The following is a 20,386-nucleotide window of genomic DNA, read 5'->3' on the forward strand; positions in this document are numbered from 1 at the left end:
AGAGGTATCAACTTGAAACTTCATAGCTAGATATAATAACAGTAACTCTTGCTTTCTTAGTTTTAAAGTTATTGCCCTTTGTTAATTTTCATGCTTAAAGTTTTGTCCGGGGCATATCTTGAAGAATATAAGAGGTATCAACTTGAAACTTCATAGCTAGATAGATCTCATTGAGGGCAAGTGCAGTGCATAAGAACCGTTACTCTTGCTGCCATATTTTTAGAGTTATTGCCCTTAGTTAATTTTCTTGCTTAGGTTTTGTCCGTGGCATATCTCGTAAACTATAGGAGGTTTCAACCTGAAACTTATTCCGTAGGTATATCTGATTGAGGGTTCAAATGCCACCTACACTTGAAAGTTAAATGGCAACATCATTGTCTATAAATGAATAAAATGCCAATCTAACAGCTATAATGTCGACAGTAAATAATTCGTCAGGCGACACATCCGACTCGCGGAGTTCTAGTTTGGTACACAGGTGTAGCATCAGAAGATACAGGTCAAGTTCGATAGATCCTTCAAAAACTAAATGAGCAAATATTTACCTTAAAAGTAATTGACACTTGGAAAGTTGAACAGACAAAACAAATCCAGCATGCTTCATTTGAACCAGATGCCAGTGGAATACCAGCAGAACTTAAGTATGGCATATTTGCCACAGTAGTGCTTACTACAAATATTGACCTGTCAGATGGACTTGTTAATTCGGCTACAGGAACAGTCCCGGGATTTATTCCCAGATGGATAAGGATGCATTCAAGCCCAAATATGTACTTGTAAAATTTGATGATGATCGTGTTGGAAGAAAAGCTTGTGAATGCTCTAGATGTCTTATTCCAGAAGAGATCAGCTAGAGCATCAGCTAGTTTTTGGACTAGGGCACTTGTGGCCTAGTTCATAGCCGTAACCGCGATGTCTGCATTTTCAAGCCGCATCTGGGGGTTCACTGACGTAATGTATTCATACGCTGTATTTTGATTGGATTGCCGTTAGCGAATTTGAATAATCAAAGTAGTACCAGAACAGATTACAATGAAAACATCCAATAACAATAGTTCTCCTAACAAGACAAGCTAATTGTATGTTCTTTTAATGAAGCACAAGAAATGGGTACGTAGCGAGTGAGTTAATCGGGTTAACTACATGAATGTTCTTGCATACGGTCAGATTAAATGCAATAAGAATATGAACATATTGGAAAAGTACGCATCGACATTTTCCGTTCAAAGCTCTTGATTGATAGACTGGTAGCCGCTTTCTCTTTTATTCGAAAAGAGACCAGTATCAGCTAACCACGGTGCCCGTCGCGCATTCGAAATGTCTTGTGGGTCCGTAAACCGCATCAAGCGTGCGGTCTAAGTAGTAAACAACCAGGATATTTGTTGTTTGTTTTTTTAAAAAGTATTGTTATCCTTTGTATAGAATGTTGGTATTAATTTATTAACAGGGCTGTTCTTTTTTTCGACATAATTTGCATGTTTCTGTGACATTTTCTTTTTAAATCCAAAGTTTATTTAACTAATCATTGCATGGCACTCAGCACTTTTAAATACAGCATGATTTTTGGTATTGAATGTTTAAATACTATTAATGTAAAATAAAAACCATATGCCGCGTATCTGTATAACGTTATAACTTGTGTTTTTGAGGAAAAGTAAATTCGGGTACCATTCTACTGTATTGACTCATTTACTCTGATCAGAGCGGCCGAATGATTCACACATGTACATGTTATCACTACTTCCGGATGCTGATGATGTGAATTTTTTACGTGTTATATTGAAGAAATTTATCAATAAAGTCGCCATTGAATGATAACCACCATCAAACGGATTTATTGTCATCTTACCGTGGATAGCATGTTTAATTTGACACGTAGAATTTCAAGCAATACAAGTTCGTTTGATAAAATCATGTGATTTCAATTTTGCAAAATGGAGATAAAGAAATATCAAATATGCGCATACTTATTTATGAAGTTTCATTTTAAATGAAGCCAAATGTATGAATATGCGCACAGCATCTGGCTTATGAATATGACGAGTGTTTACCTATGTGCATAGAAATGTCCTGGAGCCATTCTCAGTGTAAGTACATTTTGTTCAATGACATTGTGTGATAAACCATCGGCATTTGCCTGCTCACTTTTGATTTCTACTCATACTAGGGAAAAGGGCAGTGTTTTCACCTTTCAGGTGTCCTCGCAGTGCCTGATGATTGCGGTGGTTTTGTCTTCAAGCAAAATAAAGCGGGGAATTACCCGTACCTAAGATCCATGGGGTTCCGAGGTTATTTGGCAGGGATTTTACCACCAGTTCGTACCCGCAGGGTAGGGCAGGGATTTTATAGGGGATTGGTTGGACTGAAAGTCAAAGTATTCCCCAGACCTGGAGGAGGGGAGGGGGTGCGGGCGTGGTTACATTTGACTGGTGCATAAAGTTCTTTTTCTGAAGACGCTTTGTGCTCACTTTTTGTTTCCTAGCCAAGAATGAAAATCAGTAATCACCCAATGTTGTGGCATAGTGAAGTAATGTAGATTTAACTTCACAACAGTCTTTCTCAAATGCTGTCCAGGCTTTTTTATGCTTAAGAATAACTTACCTGGAGATGTCAGACCAAAAATTGTCTTGGCATGAGATTGGATTACTATGGGGATTTTAGCTTGGGTTGGCTGAACCGAAAGTAAAAGTCCCCGCTATTCCCTGGACCGGGGGGGGGGGGGGGGGTGCATGGTTACAATTGACTGATGCATAAGCTTGCCTGTACAGTCCATTTAATAAACAACAAGTGAAGCTAATGTTGTATTAAATTTGAGACAAACAAAAGGAAGACAGTACAAAGTTCAAAAAGTGTGACCAATTTGAGAATACCCGGTACCTTACATAATTTATAAATTTTCATGCGATTCAGACAATTTAAATGCTAGAAATCACAAAAAAAAGCATTCCCTTGTATATATCTTTTATATACATATCACATATATTATGTACATATCACCAAATCTTTTTTTTGGGGGGGGGGGGATTTTTTTTAAAAAAAAATTTTGGGGGGGGGGGTCGTCGCCGGGTCCGGACCGATTGAGGTTCCAAAGTTTTAGAAGCCCTGCAGGTTACCTTTTTCAAATCTATGATTTAGATTGCAAAGTATAACTTATATAAATAAATATGTATTCTTAACTTCTAATAAGTAATTAGTTAATTTGTCAACTGCGCACCAAAACACTGAATCTGTATGTATACGCAAGCAAATGCATCAGTCAATTAATTGTAACCATGCACCCCCCCCCCCCCCCCCCCCCCCCCCCACCCCTGGTCCAGGGAATAGCGAGGACTTTTACTTTCGGTCCAGCCAACCCAAGCTAAAATCCCCGCCCTGCAGGGATGATCTGATGGCAAAGTCCCCACCAAATCCCCCCCAGCACCCAAGGGACATTAGGTTAAGCCACATCCGCACTGTATTTTCCACGAAGACCCGATACTGTGGGGCCACCTGAAAGGTAAAAACACGGCCCATTTCCCCGGTATACCCCCGGATGTGGGGGCCCTGGTTACAATTGACTGGTGCATGCTGATCCATAGTAATCCAATCTCATACCAAGACGATTTCTGGTCTGACATCTCCAGGTAAGTTATTCTTAAGCATAAAAAAGTCTGGACAGCATTTGAGAAAGACTGTTGTGAGGTTAAATCTTCATTACTTCACTATGCCACAACATTGGGTGGTTACTGATTTTCATTTATGACGAGGAAACAAAAAGTGAGCTAAGGGTCTTCAGAAAAAGAACTTTATGCACCAGTCAAATGTAACCACGCCCGCCCCCCCTCCAGGTCTGGGGAATACTTTGACTTTCAGTCCAACCAATCCCCTATAAAAGCCCTGCCCTACCCTGCGGGAACGAACTGGTGGTAAAATCCCTGCCAAATAACCTCGCACCCCAAGGATCTTAGGTAAGGGTAATTCCCCGCTTTATTTTGCGGGAAGAGAAAAACCACCACAATCATCAGTCACTGCGAGGACACCGCTGAAAGGTGAATACACTGCCCTTTTCCCTAGTATACCCCGAGAGGGTGGTAACAATTGACTGGTGCATAATAAGAGTAGAAATCAAAAGTGAGCAGGCAAATGGCGATGGTTTATCACACAATGCCATTGAACAAAATGTACTTACACTGAAAATGGCTCCAAGACATTTCCATGCACATAGGTAAATACTCATCATATTCATAAGCCAGATGCTATGCACATATTCATACATTTGGCTTCATTTAAAATGAAACTTTATAAATAAGTATGCGCATATTTGATATTTCTTTATCTCCATTTTGCAAAATTTAAATCACATGATTTTATCAAACGAACTTGTATTGCTTGAAATTCTGCGTGTCAAATTAAACATGCTATCCACGGTAAGATGACAATAAATCCGTTTGATGGTGGTAATCATTCAATGGCGACTTTATTGATAAATTTCTTCAATATAACACGTATAAAATTCACATCATCAGCATCCCGAAGTAGTGATAACATGTACATGTCTGAATCATTCGACCGCTCTGATCAGATTGAATGAGTCAATACAGTAGACTGGTACCCGAATTTACTTTTCCTCAAGAACACAAGTTATAACGTTATACAGGTACGCGGCATATGTTTTTATTTTTATTTTACATTAATAGTATTAAAACAATCAATACCAAAAATCATGCTGTATTAAAAAAAGTGCTGAGTGACATGCAATGATTAGTTAAAAAATAAACTGTGTATTTAAAAAGAAAATGTCACGGCAACATGCAAATTATGTGGAAAAAAAGAACAGCCCTGTTAATAAATTAATACCAACATTCTATACAAAGGATAACAATACTTTTTTTAAAAAACAAAACAAATATCTTGGTTGTTTACTATTTAGACCGCAAGCTTGATTCGTTTTTCGTACCCACAAGACATTTCGAATGCGCGACGGGCACCGTGGTTAGCTGATACTGGTCTCTTTTCGGATAAAAGAGAAAGCTGCTACCAGTCTATCAATCAAGAGCTTTGAACGGAAAATGTCGATGCGTACTTTTCCAATATGTTCATATTCTTATTGCATATAATCTGACCGTATGCAAGAACATTCATGTAGTTAACCCGATTAACTCACTCGCTACGTACCCATTTCTTGTGCTTCATTAAAAGAACATACGATTAGCTTGTCTTGTTAGGAGAACTATTTTTTATTGGATGTTTTCATTGTAATCAGTTCTGGTACTACTTTGATTATTCAAATTTGCTAACGGCAATCCAATCAAAATACAGCGTATGAATACATTACGTCAGTGAACCCCCAGATTCGGCTTGAAAATGCAGACGATTACATCTATGAACTAGGCCACAAGTGCCCTAGTCCAAAAACTGGCTGACACAAACTGGAATTGGCCCTTAAAGCAAAGGAAAAAATCCCGAATCAAAGGAAGCATTTCTTTAGAACCAAGCTATAATAAGTATGAACTGAGTATTCATTTAAAAAAAAAAAAATGAATCCCTGCTTGGGATCAAATTAACAATGAGCAGTGTATTTGAGGTGGACACCTGAACCACTACACCAAGTACATGTGTTTATCATCTTTATTTATTAATCAGTAGATTATTTTAATTTGTTTTTACTTTTTGTAGGCGGCTTTGCCAGTGGCGCGAGCAAGTGCGGCTTGCCTCAACCTCAACTGCATGTTGATACTTATTCCAGTATGCAGGAATCTCATTTCATTTTTAAGGGGATCTCTAAAGGTAAGAAGGAAACTCTTTTCATTTCCATTTCATTTCCTTGGGGATTGCTCAAAGTCAGCAGGAATCTCAAATCTTTTCCCATAAAAAAGTAATATCATGGAACATACATGTTTAATTCCTATGCTTATATAATGTATCACTAAATAGATTTTTTTTATCATACCTAACCTTCACATTAAAGAATAATTGAAAAATAAAAATTGAAGGAGTAGTAATGTCATGCCATTTGAACGTGGGCAGATATTTTGGTTTCAGCCTTGAACTTGAGTGAGACCTACGTAATTTCCAATTCTTTCAGAATTGCTGTAAAAAAACAATCCGGCGACAGTTAGACAAACACATAACTTTTCATCGGTACATCGCCTACATGATTTGTATACACACAGGTAACTTTCATCTCTTTCATATTTGGTATACTCAGCGGTAACTTGCATCGTCTTCACAGGGATGGAAACTAACTTTGCCAGCATGGCAACCTCTGGGTTTTGGTTGCCCGTCTTAAAATCTATGAGCCCATATTTTTTAGCAAGAAAAGAACAATGTTAAATTTTATTTCCTCCTTAAAACCATATAACTAATCATTCACGACTGAAAAAAGTAGTCTTTTAAAAACTGCACAGTTGTCTTCAGTCTTTGAGAAGTCACTATCAGTATCTGAGTCTGAGCAACAGAAATCATGTTCTTTCTGTTGAACAGTCACTTGTTCAGTGGCAGCACCACTGACTGGTGTTTCACAATGGACTTGGTTGTCCTCTTCAGTGACTTCAATGAAGGCTGATCCTTTTCTAGTAGAGCACGCACACCAGCTCTACAATGACACTTGACCCGTCACATGCTAGGCCAATTAACTTCAACAAAAATTCATTCCACTGCAAATGCAAGTTTTCGGATACAATTTTTTTGATTCCATTGACAAGACCTTGAGCATCTGCTTTTTCTGGTTTATGAACCCCAATAAAGAATTGCCTATCAAGCAAACAAAGCCACATTTTGAGATTTCAGTTGCCACTTTGTTAAATTCTGTATCACCAATAGCATTGACAAATACTTAGGCAGATTTATGATTCCTGTATGTTTTTCCAATGTCTAACCCTTTAACACAGTCTAAATCACACATCCATAAGAAATCAGTCAATGGGCGGCTGTTGATAACCAATGCATGGCATGTTCTGAACATATGTGAAAGCTTTTTAAATACAGATGCATTCAAAGGTTGCAAAGTTTTTGCAGCTGTAGATTCCAATTTAGGCTTAGATTTTGCAACTTCAATAGATGCAGCCCTCTTATGGCTATCAGATGCTTCATGCTTTTTGATACTATCAACTTTCAGAGAAGAACACCCCGAAACAAAAGAGTTTGTACATCCTTTTGCAATACAGTATTCACACTGCATACTTTTTTCTTGCGAGTTAAGAAGCCATTGTCTGTTTTCCTTCCAGGTGTTTTGGAATTCACGTTTACGTTTTGATTGATCGTATTCATGATTGTAGATTTTTTTATCATTTTCTGTTTGCGGTTGACGTTTATTAGGAGGACTCCCGCCATCTAGGAAATGCCACATTATTTATGAAATGTCACAACAACGGTCAACTAGGGCGCCGCCATTACGGTAAATAATAAAACTAAAACGACTGCTTTCATTGGCTGTTCGGGCCAGAGCATAAGTATTGAGCGATTTCATTGGATATAACAATAGCGCCGATAGGGGTGAATGTATTGATCATTTGCTCGAAGCAAAAACAAGCGTCTGCCGTTTGTTTTGATCTGTCATTTTTACGACAGGAATAATTGCAAAATGAAAAAGAAAACGTGTTTCCAAAAAAACTTATCTCCCAGCCGGACTACCATCTGAGACAATTAACTCGCCAATTCTGAAAATAACTCGCCTCAGGGGAACAGGCAACCGTTAGTTTCCATCCCAGCTTCATGATTTGTATACCCACAGCATTTCCTTCATGATTGGTATACACACAGGTAACTTTGCATCACCTTTATGATTTGCATCACTTTCATGATTGGTTTACACACAGGTAACTGTGCATCACCTTCATGATTGGTATACACAACGGTAACTGTGCATCACCTTTATGGTTGGTATACACACAGGTTACTTGCATCACCTTCATGATTGGTATACACACTGGTAACTGTGCATCACCTTCATGATTGGTTTACACACTGGTAACTGTGCATCACCTTCATGATTGGTATACACACTGGTAAATGTGCACCACCTTCATGATTGGTATACACACAGGTAACTGTGCACCACCTTCATGATTGGTATACACACTGGTAACTTGCATCACCTTCATGATTGGTATACACACAGGTAGCTTGCATCACCTTCGTGATTGGTATACACACTGGTAACTGTGCATCACCTTCATGATTGGTATACACACTGGTAACTGTGCATCACCTTCATGATTGGTATACACACAGGTAACTGTGCATCACCTTCATGATTGGTTTACACACAGGTAACTGTGCATCACCTTCATGATTGGTATACACACTGGTAACTGTGCATCACCTTCATGATTGGTTTACACACTGGTAATTGTGCATCACCTTCATGATTGGTATACACACAGGTAACTGTGCATCACCTTCATGATTGGTTTACACAGGTAACTGTGCATCACCTTCATGATTGGTATACACAAAGGTAACTGTGCATCACCTTCATGATTGGTATACACACAGGTAACTGTGCATCACCTTCATGATTGGTTTACACACTAACTGTGCATCACCTTCATGATTGGTATACACACAGGTAACTTGCATCTTCTTCATGAATTGTATATACACAGCATCTCCTTCATGATGGTAATTGTTAGATGGATAGAGCACTGAATACAATGATAATATCAACCGTTTTTTACGGCTGTACATCCAGTCCGAAGTTTGTCTTGTTGACATACCACTGTAAAATGGTTAGTTCTTTCAAGGGTTTAACTTTACAATGATAACAGCAAAATTGTAAGTAGCACTATGTACATAGGAATTACAGCATGGTACAGTGATGTTTAGTTGGGGAAAATGTTAAAATTAATTTAGCTTGCTTCTAAGAAAAGATCTTTCAAAAGTATTGCTATGGGGAGATACCTAATTTATCATGTAATTTAAATACTTCTAGATTTTGCTGATATTATCAGAAACAGAAGGGCACAATGGCATGGTTGCTCCTATGATTGGGTCAATCTCTACTTAATCATTATAATTCTCAATTTCTTCTTATTTTAAGTCATAAAAGATTATTTGCACATTGAGCATTTGCAAGAGGGACCTGTCCAGGTGCAGATCAGGCTTCTAAAGAACAGGTAGTTTTGAGAGCACATTATTTCCTTTGGGAGGCTGTTTAATACCTGACTCAGGCTTCAAAGTTGAATAAGTTCTTCCCATATTTAGTTGTTCTAACTGATGGCACATCTACACAATTTTCATATCTCATGAGATTAAAATTACATGTCTTAAAAGCTACAAGGTTTTGATCATATTCTGTTGAGATACAGTACAGACATTTGTAAATTTCAATAGCAATGAATCTTACCCTGTTCAGATGTTATGTTGAAGAAGATTTTTGTAGGTTGAGGTGTAATCATTAAAAACAATTTTTAAAGCTCTGTATTGAATCTTTTCAAATTTTTCTGTGTTGTTATTGCTACAAAAATGCCAAACGACAGGACAGTAGTGGAAACTTGATCTGATAAAATATTTAAAGATAATATATAATATTGATTGGTAAAAATTTGCTAAGTCTTTGAAGGATATTCAGTTGCTTAGCTGCTTTTTTGCACATTTTAGAAATCTAGGCATCAAAATTTAATCAAGAGTGGTCTTGTATGTATGTATGTATGTATTTCTTTACGCCATGCGGTCAAGGATAACTTGTGGAAATGCAAGCACTTACTTCCAACGGGGTCCTTTGTTTTTGCTGAAGGGACAGGAGGCTGAAGAGACAGTGGTGGGATTCAAGGAAGTCCGGATGCGATACCCTAGCTCTTTTTCAAAGAGACCCCTTGGTTCTTTTACGTGCTCAGTGTAAAGCACCGATACACGGGGTACAACTTTCCTCGGTTAAACCAGTACTGATTACACCACTTTTCCAAGCACTACCCTTTAAATGCTGAGCGCCAGGCAAGGGAGCAACTTTTAACGTCTTTTGGTATGACGCGGCCAGGGATCGAACCCACGACCTCCCGCTCTGTAGGCGGATGCTTAACCACTAGGCCACGGAGACGGTCTTAAGGATATTAAGAATTTTATCACACACAGAAAGAGTATTGTCATCTGCATAATTATACAGGTCTGCCTTATTGATAAAGACATCATGGAGAATGATGTTGAAGACTAGAGGCCCTAATATTGATCCTTGTGGCACACCTTTTAGGATGGAGTCCTACTCACTGGCAATTTGATAAAATTTGACCTGTTGTTTTCTGTTTGTTAGATAGCTGTGCACAAGTTTACATGCTGGGGCTGAGAGACCATATGCATTAAGCTTGTCTAAGATGAGATCATGGGGCAGGCAGTTGAATGCTTCTGTGAGGTCCATTAGAACTGCACCTACATAATTGTTCTCATTAAGTGTGTTTTTCCAGTCTTCCATCAGCCTTAACAGGGTAGTTTGAGATCCAAATGTTGTTCTGAAAGCTACAAGGAAAGGATGACAAATGTTATCAAAATGACAACCCCTCCTTAAACAAAAGTTAAGTGGCAGAAATTTCCCACCTTGATTATTTAGTTACCACTATAAAGCAGCCACTTGGAACTTAATTTCTGATATGTGGCTACATAATGCAGGTTTGACTGTATATAGTGGCTATCAATTTGAACAATCCTATGGGTAAAAGAAACAGATATACATAATTATGTGACAATGTCTGTAAAAAGGGACCATAGCCTATAGGTGTAAAAAGGGACCAAAGGTGGATTACTGAAATTGCTATGGCAATTTTTGGCTCAACTGGTATATGGGAAATAGTATGAAATTACTAGCAAACTAAGCATTTAAAAAAAATGTCAAATGATGTTTCTTACTTTATTACAAATAATTTAAAAACTGTGACACTCACACTTTTGAAGGAAAATAAGACAAAAAAGTGTCATGACAACAACAAAAATATTCATCAATGAAAATATGTTACTATGGCAATTGATTTCTAAAACCATTCTAAAACAACTAAAAGTATTTTTGCTGGAAAACTATAGCAGAAAGAACAGAGTGTATTTTACTTATAACTGTTACTTAGTTCAAAGAACTTAAAATTAGTGTGTGCCCATACTCAAATTTCTTTAAACTTTTCAAGATATCAAAAAGCTGCCATTGTAACATTTACAATGTAAAGTAAATGTTGTACTTTGCATTGTTGTGACACTGTTCTTGCATACAGATACTTTTTAAACACAAGTATGCTTTGTGAATTTATGTTTTTTGCAGCTGTTTCAACAAACTTTTTGTATTATTTTGTTTTTGTTTTAAAGTGTACTTTTGTTGCCATGGTAACAGTATTGAAACATATTGAATGTATTATGCCACAGCCATAGCATATCTTGAATCCTGAATGTCAAATGTAGGAACAAAATATAGCATTAAACTGTCTCGGGTAAAAAATGGAATCTTAGTAATCATGGCAAGTATCATTACCATGGCAAGATTATAAAATGATGTTGTTTGTTGCAAAACCATCCAGATTTGTCGGTGTTGCAGTTGTTAATTTCAAAATTCAATACAACCACAAAAACATAAACTGAATAAAACTGATCATTGCTTTGCAACTGAAGACAAAAGTTTGATTGCACCTTCACAATGTGAACGGTATTACTGTCATCATCAGTATCAAATCCCAGCAAAATAAATTATGTATTGGATGGTTCACTGCTTTTGACTAGAAACTAAGGAATAAGATTTTCACATAATTGTTTCTTATTCTCCGAGTTTATAGTTTTATTGCACAGAATATTTTGTAATTCTCACTTTGGGCTTTTCTTAAAGATTTCCTCTGCTCACTGTCACCAGTATTTAAAGGTGATGTGAACTTTGATGTATATGTATGATCTATTTAACAAATTCTCAAAGTTATTTTTTGAACGATGTATGAACTTTGCAATGATTTGCTGACCTATGACCTAATTACTTTTCAACACGATGACATGATATCATTTCTTAATATTGAAATTGATATACCATTCTGCTATTATTAAAACCCTGACGAATGTACCACTGTGCCACTTGTTCATTTGACGGTTTAAATTATTTTCAGTACCGTAAATGACTGGGTATAAGACGATAGGGGGTATTAGACGCAGGGAAAAAAATCTGTGAAAAATCCGAGAAAAAAACTTTTAATCTATGTTTTTGGTTAAAAGACGCATAGAAAAAATGTCAAAATCGTCCGGCATTTTCAGCCACCATGTTTGTTGACAGTGACAAAATTATTTTTTTCGTGAAAATGGCGATGGTTATCTTTAAAACCATACAACCATACTGTCGAGAATGAAAAGTTATGTTATGCAAAAAATATTTTGACAGTGCCCAACTTTGTTTTTTTATATGTAAGTTTGATTATTGTTTAATTCAATTTATTATTCAAAATAATATTGAATACCGTAATTCACAAGAAAGAGTTCGGACACCATAAATTAATTATTTTTTTCGCTCTCCGAATACATAGAAAATTATCATTTTTACATTTTATTTACATGTTTGTTTAACCTGCCTTTTTTCTTCATGTTTGCTTTTTACCACTTATTAATTTATCCGTAGTAATCAATGGTCATAAACTTATTTATTACGCCTATAAGTGTAAATCCTTCATGAAGTTAATTAAAACACCATTTTATACATGCACTGAACTAAATAAACACATTCTATCGGCTTCAGATCAAAGAGTCACACTGTGTGACGTCACATAACTTACAGTTATACCCACGAGGATCTCGTGGAGAGCATGGACATTGCTATGCAGGATTAATGTATAACTGTACGATTATTGCTTCATATAGTCTATAAGTGTGGTACAAGTTTAAAAGCTTATTGGCAGATCGTTTTACAAACATGCCATGTCGATGTTTTCTTAATCCCTTGATTGCCCTTGTTGTTTGTTTAATCCTCAAATAAATATATCACACTTCCTTTTCAACAGGCAATAAATCGTTTAGGATGGGTAGTAACTAATTAAATTGTCTCAGTGGTGTATACGGTTAGGTAATCTAGCCAGGCATTGTAAAGATAAAAATCAATAATCTTCGTCTGTGAAACTTGGTAACTATGAAAGTTATGATTGATGTCCTTTGGGTGCCCGAAAATTAGGTACGCAAAATAAATTATTTTGGGAAGTAATTATTTTATTTTTTATTTTTGTTGAAATTATAAATGTCTTACGATATACCGTATCCCGATCTTCAACTACCGTTTTAACCCGTATATACTCGATCAATATGACGCGAGTAACATCCCTTTCTACATAAATCTAAACAAACTCTCGGCTTGAAATTGACCTCAGAAAAAAAGTTCAAAAAATTGTTACTGGGTATTATACGCAGGCATTTTTTTGCATCAAAATCTGAGGGAAAAAAGTGCGTCTAATACCCAGTCATTTACGGTAATTAAATTGTTGTTCACTGTTTATTTCATAAACTTATTTGTTGATAAATTCATTTTTTCACAAAAAGAAAAAATGATCATAAGTTTTCAAAAAGTGCCTGCAGTAGAAAAATTGTACGTGAAATGGGTAAACTGGATTAAATGTCAATATTATACATAAATTTACATTTCTTTACATGTATAACCATGTTTATTCATAATTGTATCTGTATGAATGAACGAAAGCGCTTAAAGCGTTGAAAGGCTTTGTGCCTGCTACATTTTGTGAGTATAGTCATGTTATTGAAAAACAAATAAACATCAACATCTAGATAGTATATGCTTGCTCATTAATTCCTTCGCAAATACTTTTAGATTTTTATGCTGATACTCAATTAAAAACAAAACCATGGAGTATCAGTCAATTGAAATACTCATTTAATATGCGAAAGACTCAAATAATTACTAAGGTATGGAGTAATGCTCAATTACATAATTATATAAAACCTTATCTGGAGCTTTTGTTTCATAAACAATGCACAGCAACAGATAAAGCATTTAGGCATTTTTTAGAAAAATCTTCTCTACACATCAAAATGCAGCCAACAGAATGCATTGGACAATAAGGTCTCTTATTGTCCAATGCATTTTGTTGGATGCATTTTTTTCTATAAGAAAGGATCCTCGCACAAACATTCATCTGGATCAAATCATCCACATACTGTTTATTCCTTGGTGGCCAACCCCGCTGTAGCAGACACAGCAGCAGCAATATTGGATATATATGAAAAAAAAATGTTTAGTGATAAAATCCAGACTTCTTAACGCAGATTTAACATATAAACAATTCTCACTCAGGACCTAAATATTTGCAAATAACTGGTAATCGATTAAATGATGCAACAATAGTCTGTATTATAAAGGCAAAACAAGCTGTCATTTTTACATGATAATAATTAAATCAATTCTGTATATATATGTGCATGATTTTAATATGTGCTTCTACACTTTTGTAGTGTTTTTAATAGTCACTGAAACTTGCACTGGCAAAACCAAAGACATCTGGCTCATTGTTTGTGTCTAAAATGTTGATTAATATCATTTTGGGTATAATCAGATAAACAACACATCTGAGGAAATTTAATGTCTAATATATACAAGAAACAAACGAGGTATGTAACTCAATTTTCACCGTCGAGTCCAGTTTTTTAAGTTTCTTAATCAACATACAAACAATCCATTTTAATATAGGTGACATGAAAAGAGGAGTCAATGCCCATTAAAATGGTATGCAAAATGTTGGTATAACTTTATTGTCTTTTAGACAAACAAGCCAAATCCAATGTCACATTCTCGTCTTTTTCTATAGTCAAAAACTGTACAGCAAATTCCAATTTTTAGTGTGTCCCTGTGTAAACAGGTCTACACACAGAAATATTTAAGTGATTTTATGCTTCGATATAAAGAAAATACAATTCACAAAAAAACGCCACGATTTTATTAACAACAGTATCAAACTTCAAACTAAATCCACTTTAAAATTTCGTAAAAGGCAGCCATATTCCTTACAAGCGCTTAGATGATGATATTAAGCAAATTTCAAGTTTTATTTTCATCATGGCATATAATATGCATGTGATATCACAAAACAATGAAACATATTTCAGTTAACTTTATAAGCAATAATCGCCGGCTTCTGCCATCTTGGAAACTGTGCGCGATTATTTTTTGTTGTTGTGAAATTAGCGTTAGGTTAAATAACACTAAATTTTATTTTCTATTGGAGATCGAAGAAAGGGGCGGCACTAAATTTTATTTTCTATCGGAGATCAAAGAAACGGGCGGCGGAATAAATAAAAATAAAGTTAGGAATTTGAATCATTTTCTTTTTTGGGTTTTGCAATATTTAGGTACGGCGCTCCCGTAAAACGAAAATTAAAAAAACTCTGGCCTTATGGAAAAAAAATGAACAGATTTATATCAGTGGTTTGTAAATGATTGAATATGCATATGCAAATAGCTCAAGACTCTGGACTAAAATTACTGAGACTAACTCAATAATCTTCATACAGTTTCCATTCCATTCGGCATAAAACTATACTCAAAGCTTAATGCACTTTGATTTTAATTGTAAAAATTTATAATATGCATGTAGTAAAGGTTAAAGGATGTAAGTATGTACTTACACAGATGAATATTTTGTGTTTGTAGACACAATTTTAATAAAAATTGTAAAAACTTTTTTAAATTCTATATTTAATGAATATTGTTCATATTTGTTTGCAATTAACATAAAATACAAAAAAATCACCAGCAAGAGTTTCCACTTGACTTTGCCCACTTTGTACCCTTCATACGTGACAATGGCGTCATCACATGTATATATAAATGCATTGCTTGTATACATGTATATAATCTTTTTTGCTTATAAATGAGTCATTTGTAGTGGTAATGTAGAACATAAATGTTTTTTTACGAATAAACTAATAAATAGATAAATAAATAAGAGTGAAAAATGAACACTCTAAATACCCAAATATTCTTACTGAATACTCCATGTATATAATATAAGACTTCAATTTTTGTGATCTGAAGAAAATAGAATGGGTGTACCTCTGGTGATCTACAGAAAAAAGAGTGGGCACACCTTGATTGTATATCTTGAGATTGCCTAATTTGAACTCTATCGTGTTTGTTGTTGCATTAGTCAAAATTGATCCACGTACAATTAATTTATAGAAATTTTAAAAATTCCTCTAATGTCATACACCAAAATGCAAGCACCAAATTGCTTATGTTCACTATATAATATATGTCCCGAGGAATATGTTATAAGCCGAGTTGACATATTAGATATTACATAGAAAACTAAATATATTTTATCCATTTTGAGTATAGCATACATTTTTATTATGCACATAAATGTCCATGACTTCTTATGTCAACAAAGCATGCATAATTTAAGTATTTACACCATCCATTTTCTGTATGTACATCCCTACACAACAACCATGTATAACTTTATTATTATATATTATACCTCACATAAATGTGTCCCTTCTTTGTATATATAAACTTGATCGGTCCGTATATCACTGTATTTTGATGAAAATCCAGTTTGATGACGTCAGTGGTCCATATTATATTTTTAACAGTATTTACCCGAATGTTGACGTTATGTACTGTCACACTGGAAGCCATGCAATGTTTATTATATTATACCGAACACAGTTACATTTATATACATATATAAAGTTTTTTCACCATTACACAACTTTCAAGTTTCAAATTTATTCTGTAATTATTGTTTGTTTACATTAGCTGTCATTTTGAAGCAAATGTCGTTTAGAAATAATGCAAACACCGGTTGTAACCAGATTTACAACACATTTTAATAAGTGCTTACCACCTCAGACTTGGGAAACCAAAAAATGACTATTTTTAGACTCGCGCGCTATATGACAGTATCATGTCAACCAGTCAAATCAGTACTCTCAGTGTGTGACAGTACGAAATTGCCCATGATGGGTATATGAGAAATTAACATGGGCAGGTCACGTGAGGTATAATAATATATTATACCTTACATAAATGTGTCCCTTCTTTGTATATATGAAGTCGATCGGTCCGTATTTCACTGTATTTTGATACAAATCCAGTTTAATGAAGTCAGCAGTCCATATTATTTTTTTGCCAAAAATGAAATATGGACAGCTGACTTCATAAAACTGGTAAGTGCAGCTTCCTATTTTCACAACGGCAAAAAAATTGTCACAAGTAAACATTTTAACTTAGTTTAATTAAACACATCTATTAAAAAGCGCATTAAAACATTTGGTCATATAAAATGTTCAGTATAATATAAGAAATATTTACACACCACTTCGGGCCATATGGCATTATAAGGACCGGCCAGTCAGCCCCCAAAAGTGAATGGACCTCAGCTTACGCCTCGGTCCATATACACTTTCAATGGCTGACTGGCTGGTCCTTATAATGTCATATGACCCTCAGTGGTGTGTTATATTTCTTAATTATGGGGATTTCATTTAAGCATCATATCTACAGTACTATGGTATGGTGTGTCCTTCATAAAATTGTGCTCTTATCTCAAAGGTCAAATTCACACTTGAGTTTTTAAAACAATCTTTCTCTGGGATCTTAATTTTTACCAATTGTTCAATGAAATGATCTGTATTTTTCAGCTGTTCATATTGGTGCCCATGTGTTTAATGTTGAACGTATGGTGGTTGCTCATGATGGCTCTGAACTTCTGCTGTCCCTGCTCAGTAACTTGGATGATAACAACCCTGGACAGACCTATATAAACCCAGTCAGAGATGGCACACAGGTATCAGTGTTCTCATTAAACATGTAATCTGGACCATATGTATATCAACCCAGTCAGAGATGGCACACAGGTATAGTACTCGAACCATATGTATATCAACCCAGTCAGAGATGGCACACAGGTATAGTACCCGAACCATATGTATATCAACCCAGTCAGAGATGGCACACAGGTATAGTACCTGGACCATTTGTAAATCAACCCAGTCAGAGATGGCACACAGGTATAGTACCTGGACCATTTGTAAATCAACCCAGTCAGAGATGGCACACAGGTATAGTACCTGGACCATTTGTAAATCAACCCAGTCAGAGATGGCACACAGGTATAGTACCTGGACCATTTGTAAATCAACCCAGTCAGAGATGGCACACAGGTATAGTACTTGGACCATATGTATATCAACCCAGTCAGAGATGGCACACAGGTATCAGTGTTCTCATTAAACATGTCACCTGGACCAAATGTTTATCAACCCAGTCAGAGATGGCACACAGGTCAGTGTTCTCATTAAACATGTCATCAGGACCATATGTATATCAACCCAGTCAGAGATGGCACACAGGTATAGTACCCGAACCATATGTATATCAACCCAGTCAGAGATGGCACACAGGTATCAGTATCTGGACCATATGTATATAAACCAAGTCAGAGATGGCACACAGATAAGTACTTGGACCATATGTATATCAACCCAGTCAGAGATGGCACACAGGTATAGTACCCGAACCATATGTATATCAACCCAGTCAGAGATGGCACACAGGTATAGTACCTGGACCATTTGTAAATCAACCCAGTCAGAGATGGCACACAGGTATAGTACCCGAACCATATGTATATCAACCCAGTCAGAGATGGCACACAGGTATAGTACCTGGACCATTTGTAAATCAACCCAGTCAGAGATGGCACACAGGTATAGTACCCGAACCATATGTATATCAACCCAGTCAGAGATGGCACACAGGTATAGTACTTGGACCATATGTATATCAACCCAGTCAGAGATGGCACACAGGTATAGTACCTGGACCATATGTATATCAACCCAGTCAGAGATGGCACACAGGTATAGTACTTGGACCATATGTATATCAACCCAGTCAGAGATGGCACACAGGTATAGTACCTGGACCATATGTATATCAACCCAGTCAGAGATGGCACACAGGTATCAGTATCTGGACCATATGTATATAAACCAAGTCAGAGATGGCACACAGGAATCAGTGTTCTCATATCACATATGACCCCGACCAGATGTAAATAAACCATTTTAAAAATGGCATACAGGTATCACCAGTGCAGAAATTACATTTCTGAGAAAAAATCATGAGAAAATTCCTTGTTTCCAGGATATACTAGGCGCAGATTGGAACATGAAATTATCAGGAATTCCAGGATTGTAATCTCAGAAAATTTCTGAGAATTTCTTGAGACCAGGATTTTCTTTCAGAAGGTTAATTATGTCCCTGTCATAAATATTCAGAACCATATTTTATCTATTGTTTCAATATATTGTTTTACTTTTGAAAGTTGACAATGATTGCCAGTCGTAAATACAACATTATGTGAAACTCAGAGCAGGTGGCCCTATTAGAAAGGCATACTTAAGGTTAGTTAGGTAAGATATTTTACCTAGTAAGAGTAAAAAAGTAAAACACCACATTAATTTCATTTCACTTCTTATCAATTATCTATTTACAAACAAACGATAAATGGGGATTGTCAATTTTCTTATATTCTGGGTAAATTCCTTTGGCCTATGTTCTTAAGCCTGTTTCACATTGCATTTTGGATTACAGTTGTTTTCACACTGAACCTTTTATGGAACACGTCTAAAATGAGGGATGCAATCGAATATTCGAAAAAAAATAAAAAATACTAATTCTCAATAAAGATAATAAAATTTTTTTTGCCTTCAACAATGTACTTGTTTATAAAGATTGTTTGTCTTGTTTTTACAACGGCTGGCCCCTAGTACAAGAGGTGTGAATGTGATCATACATGCCATATTTTCTGGAGACCATTCAGGGGGATTTGTTCAAAAGGCTGAAAATTCAGGGGGATTTTGGTTGTATTCAGGGGGATTTTTTTAGCAGGTCTAAGTTGGCGAAATATTAAATTATTTTTAGACGCAAGTATGAAAAAATGTATTCACATATAGTTTGCTTTGAAAACCTCCTAACTTTTTCATTACGGTATACTGAATTATTTTATGTCATGATTTATCATATTCTTATGATACACTGTCATGTCATACTGTAATGCACTTGCAGAACAAAATATGTCATTGCAAAAATATGTTTTCGAGACAATTAAATTAAATTTACCTTCCTCCAAAGCCTTTTAAAAAATTGTGCTTAATTCTATCAGCTCAGACAATAAGAGAATAGAATTAATATTATTAATTTCTTCCTTCCAAAATAGTAATATTTCTTTGCCTTTGATAATTACTACAAAGTAATTGATCACTTGTTGTAAAAGTTTCCTTTTGGCATTTCACCCTTGTGGATTTGTACATTCAGTTACACTCACATACTGTGGTTTCACTTTGTCATTATTGCCTGATGTAAAATTTCTAAGAAAAAAAAAATAATTTTTTTTTTTTTTTTTAATTCCGGGGGATTTTTATCTCCCGCCGGGAGACCGGGGGATGGATCGAAATT

At 35.7% G+C, this 20,386-nt stretch overlaps 1 protein-coding gene across 2 annotated transcripts in view; it reads left to right on the plus strand.

Annotated features, from left to right (window-relative positions):
- The window catches only part of LOC128237339 (cytochrome b-245 heavy chain-like), a 119,928-nt gene that overhangs the window by 15,526 nt on the left and 84,016 nt on the right, over positions 1-20,386 (plus strand). For both annotated transcript variants that reach the window (XM_052952758.1, XM_052952759.1), the window contains exons 4-6: positions 5,656-5,766; positions 6,065-6,152; positions 17,566-17,711. In XM_052952758.1, coding sequence (XP_052808718.1) covers positions 5,656-5,766; positions 6,065-6,152; positions 17,566-17,711 — 345 coding nt within the window. The remainder of the gene's footprint in view (positions 1-5,655; positions 5,767-6,064; positions 6,153-17,565; positions 17,712-20,386) is intronic.

This window comes from Mya arenaria, chromosome 6 (genome assembly GCF_026914265.1).
Source record: "Mya arenaria isolate MELC-2E11 chromosome 6, ASM2691426v1".
NCBI lineage: Eukaryota > Metazoa > Mollusca > Bivalvia > Myida > Myidae > Mya > Mya arenaria.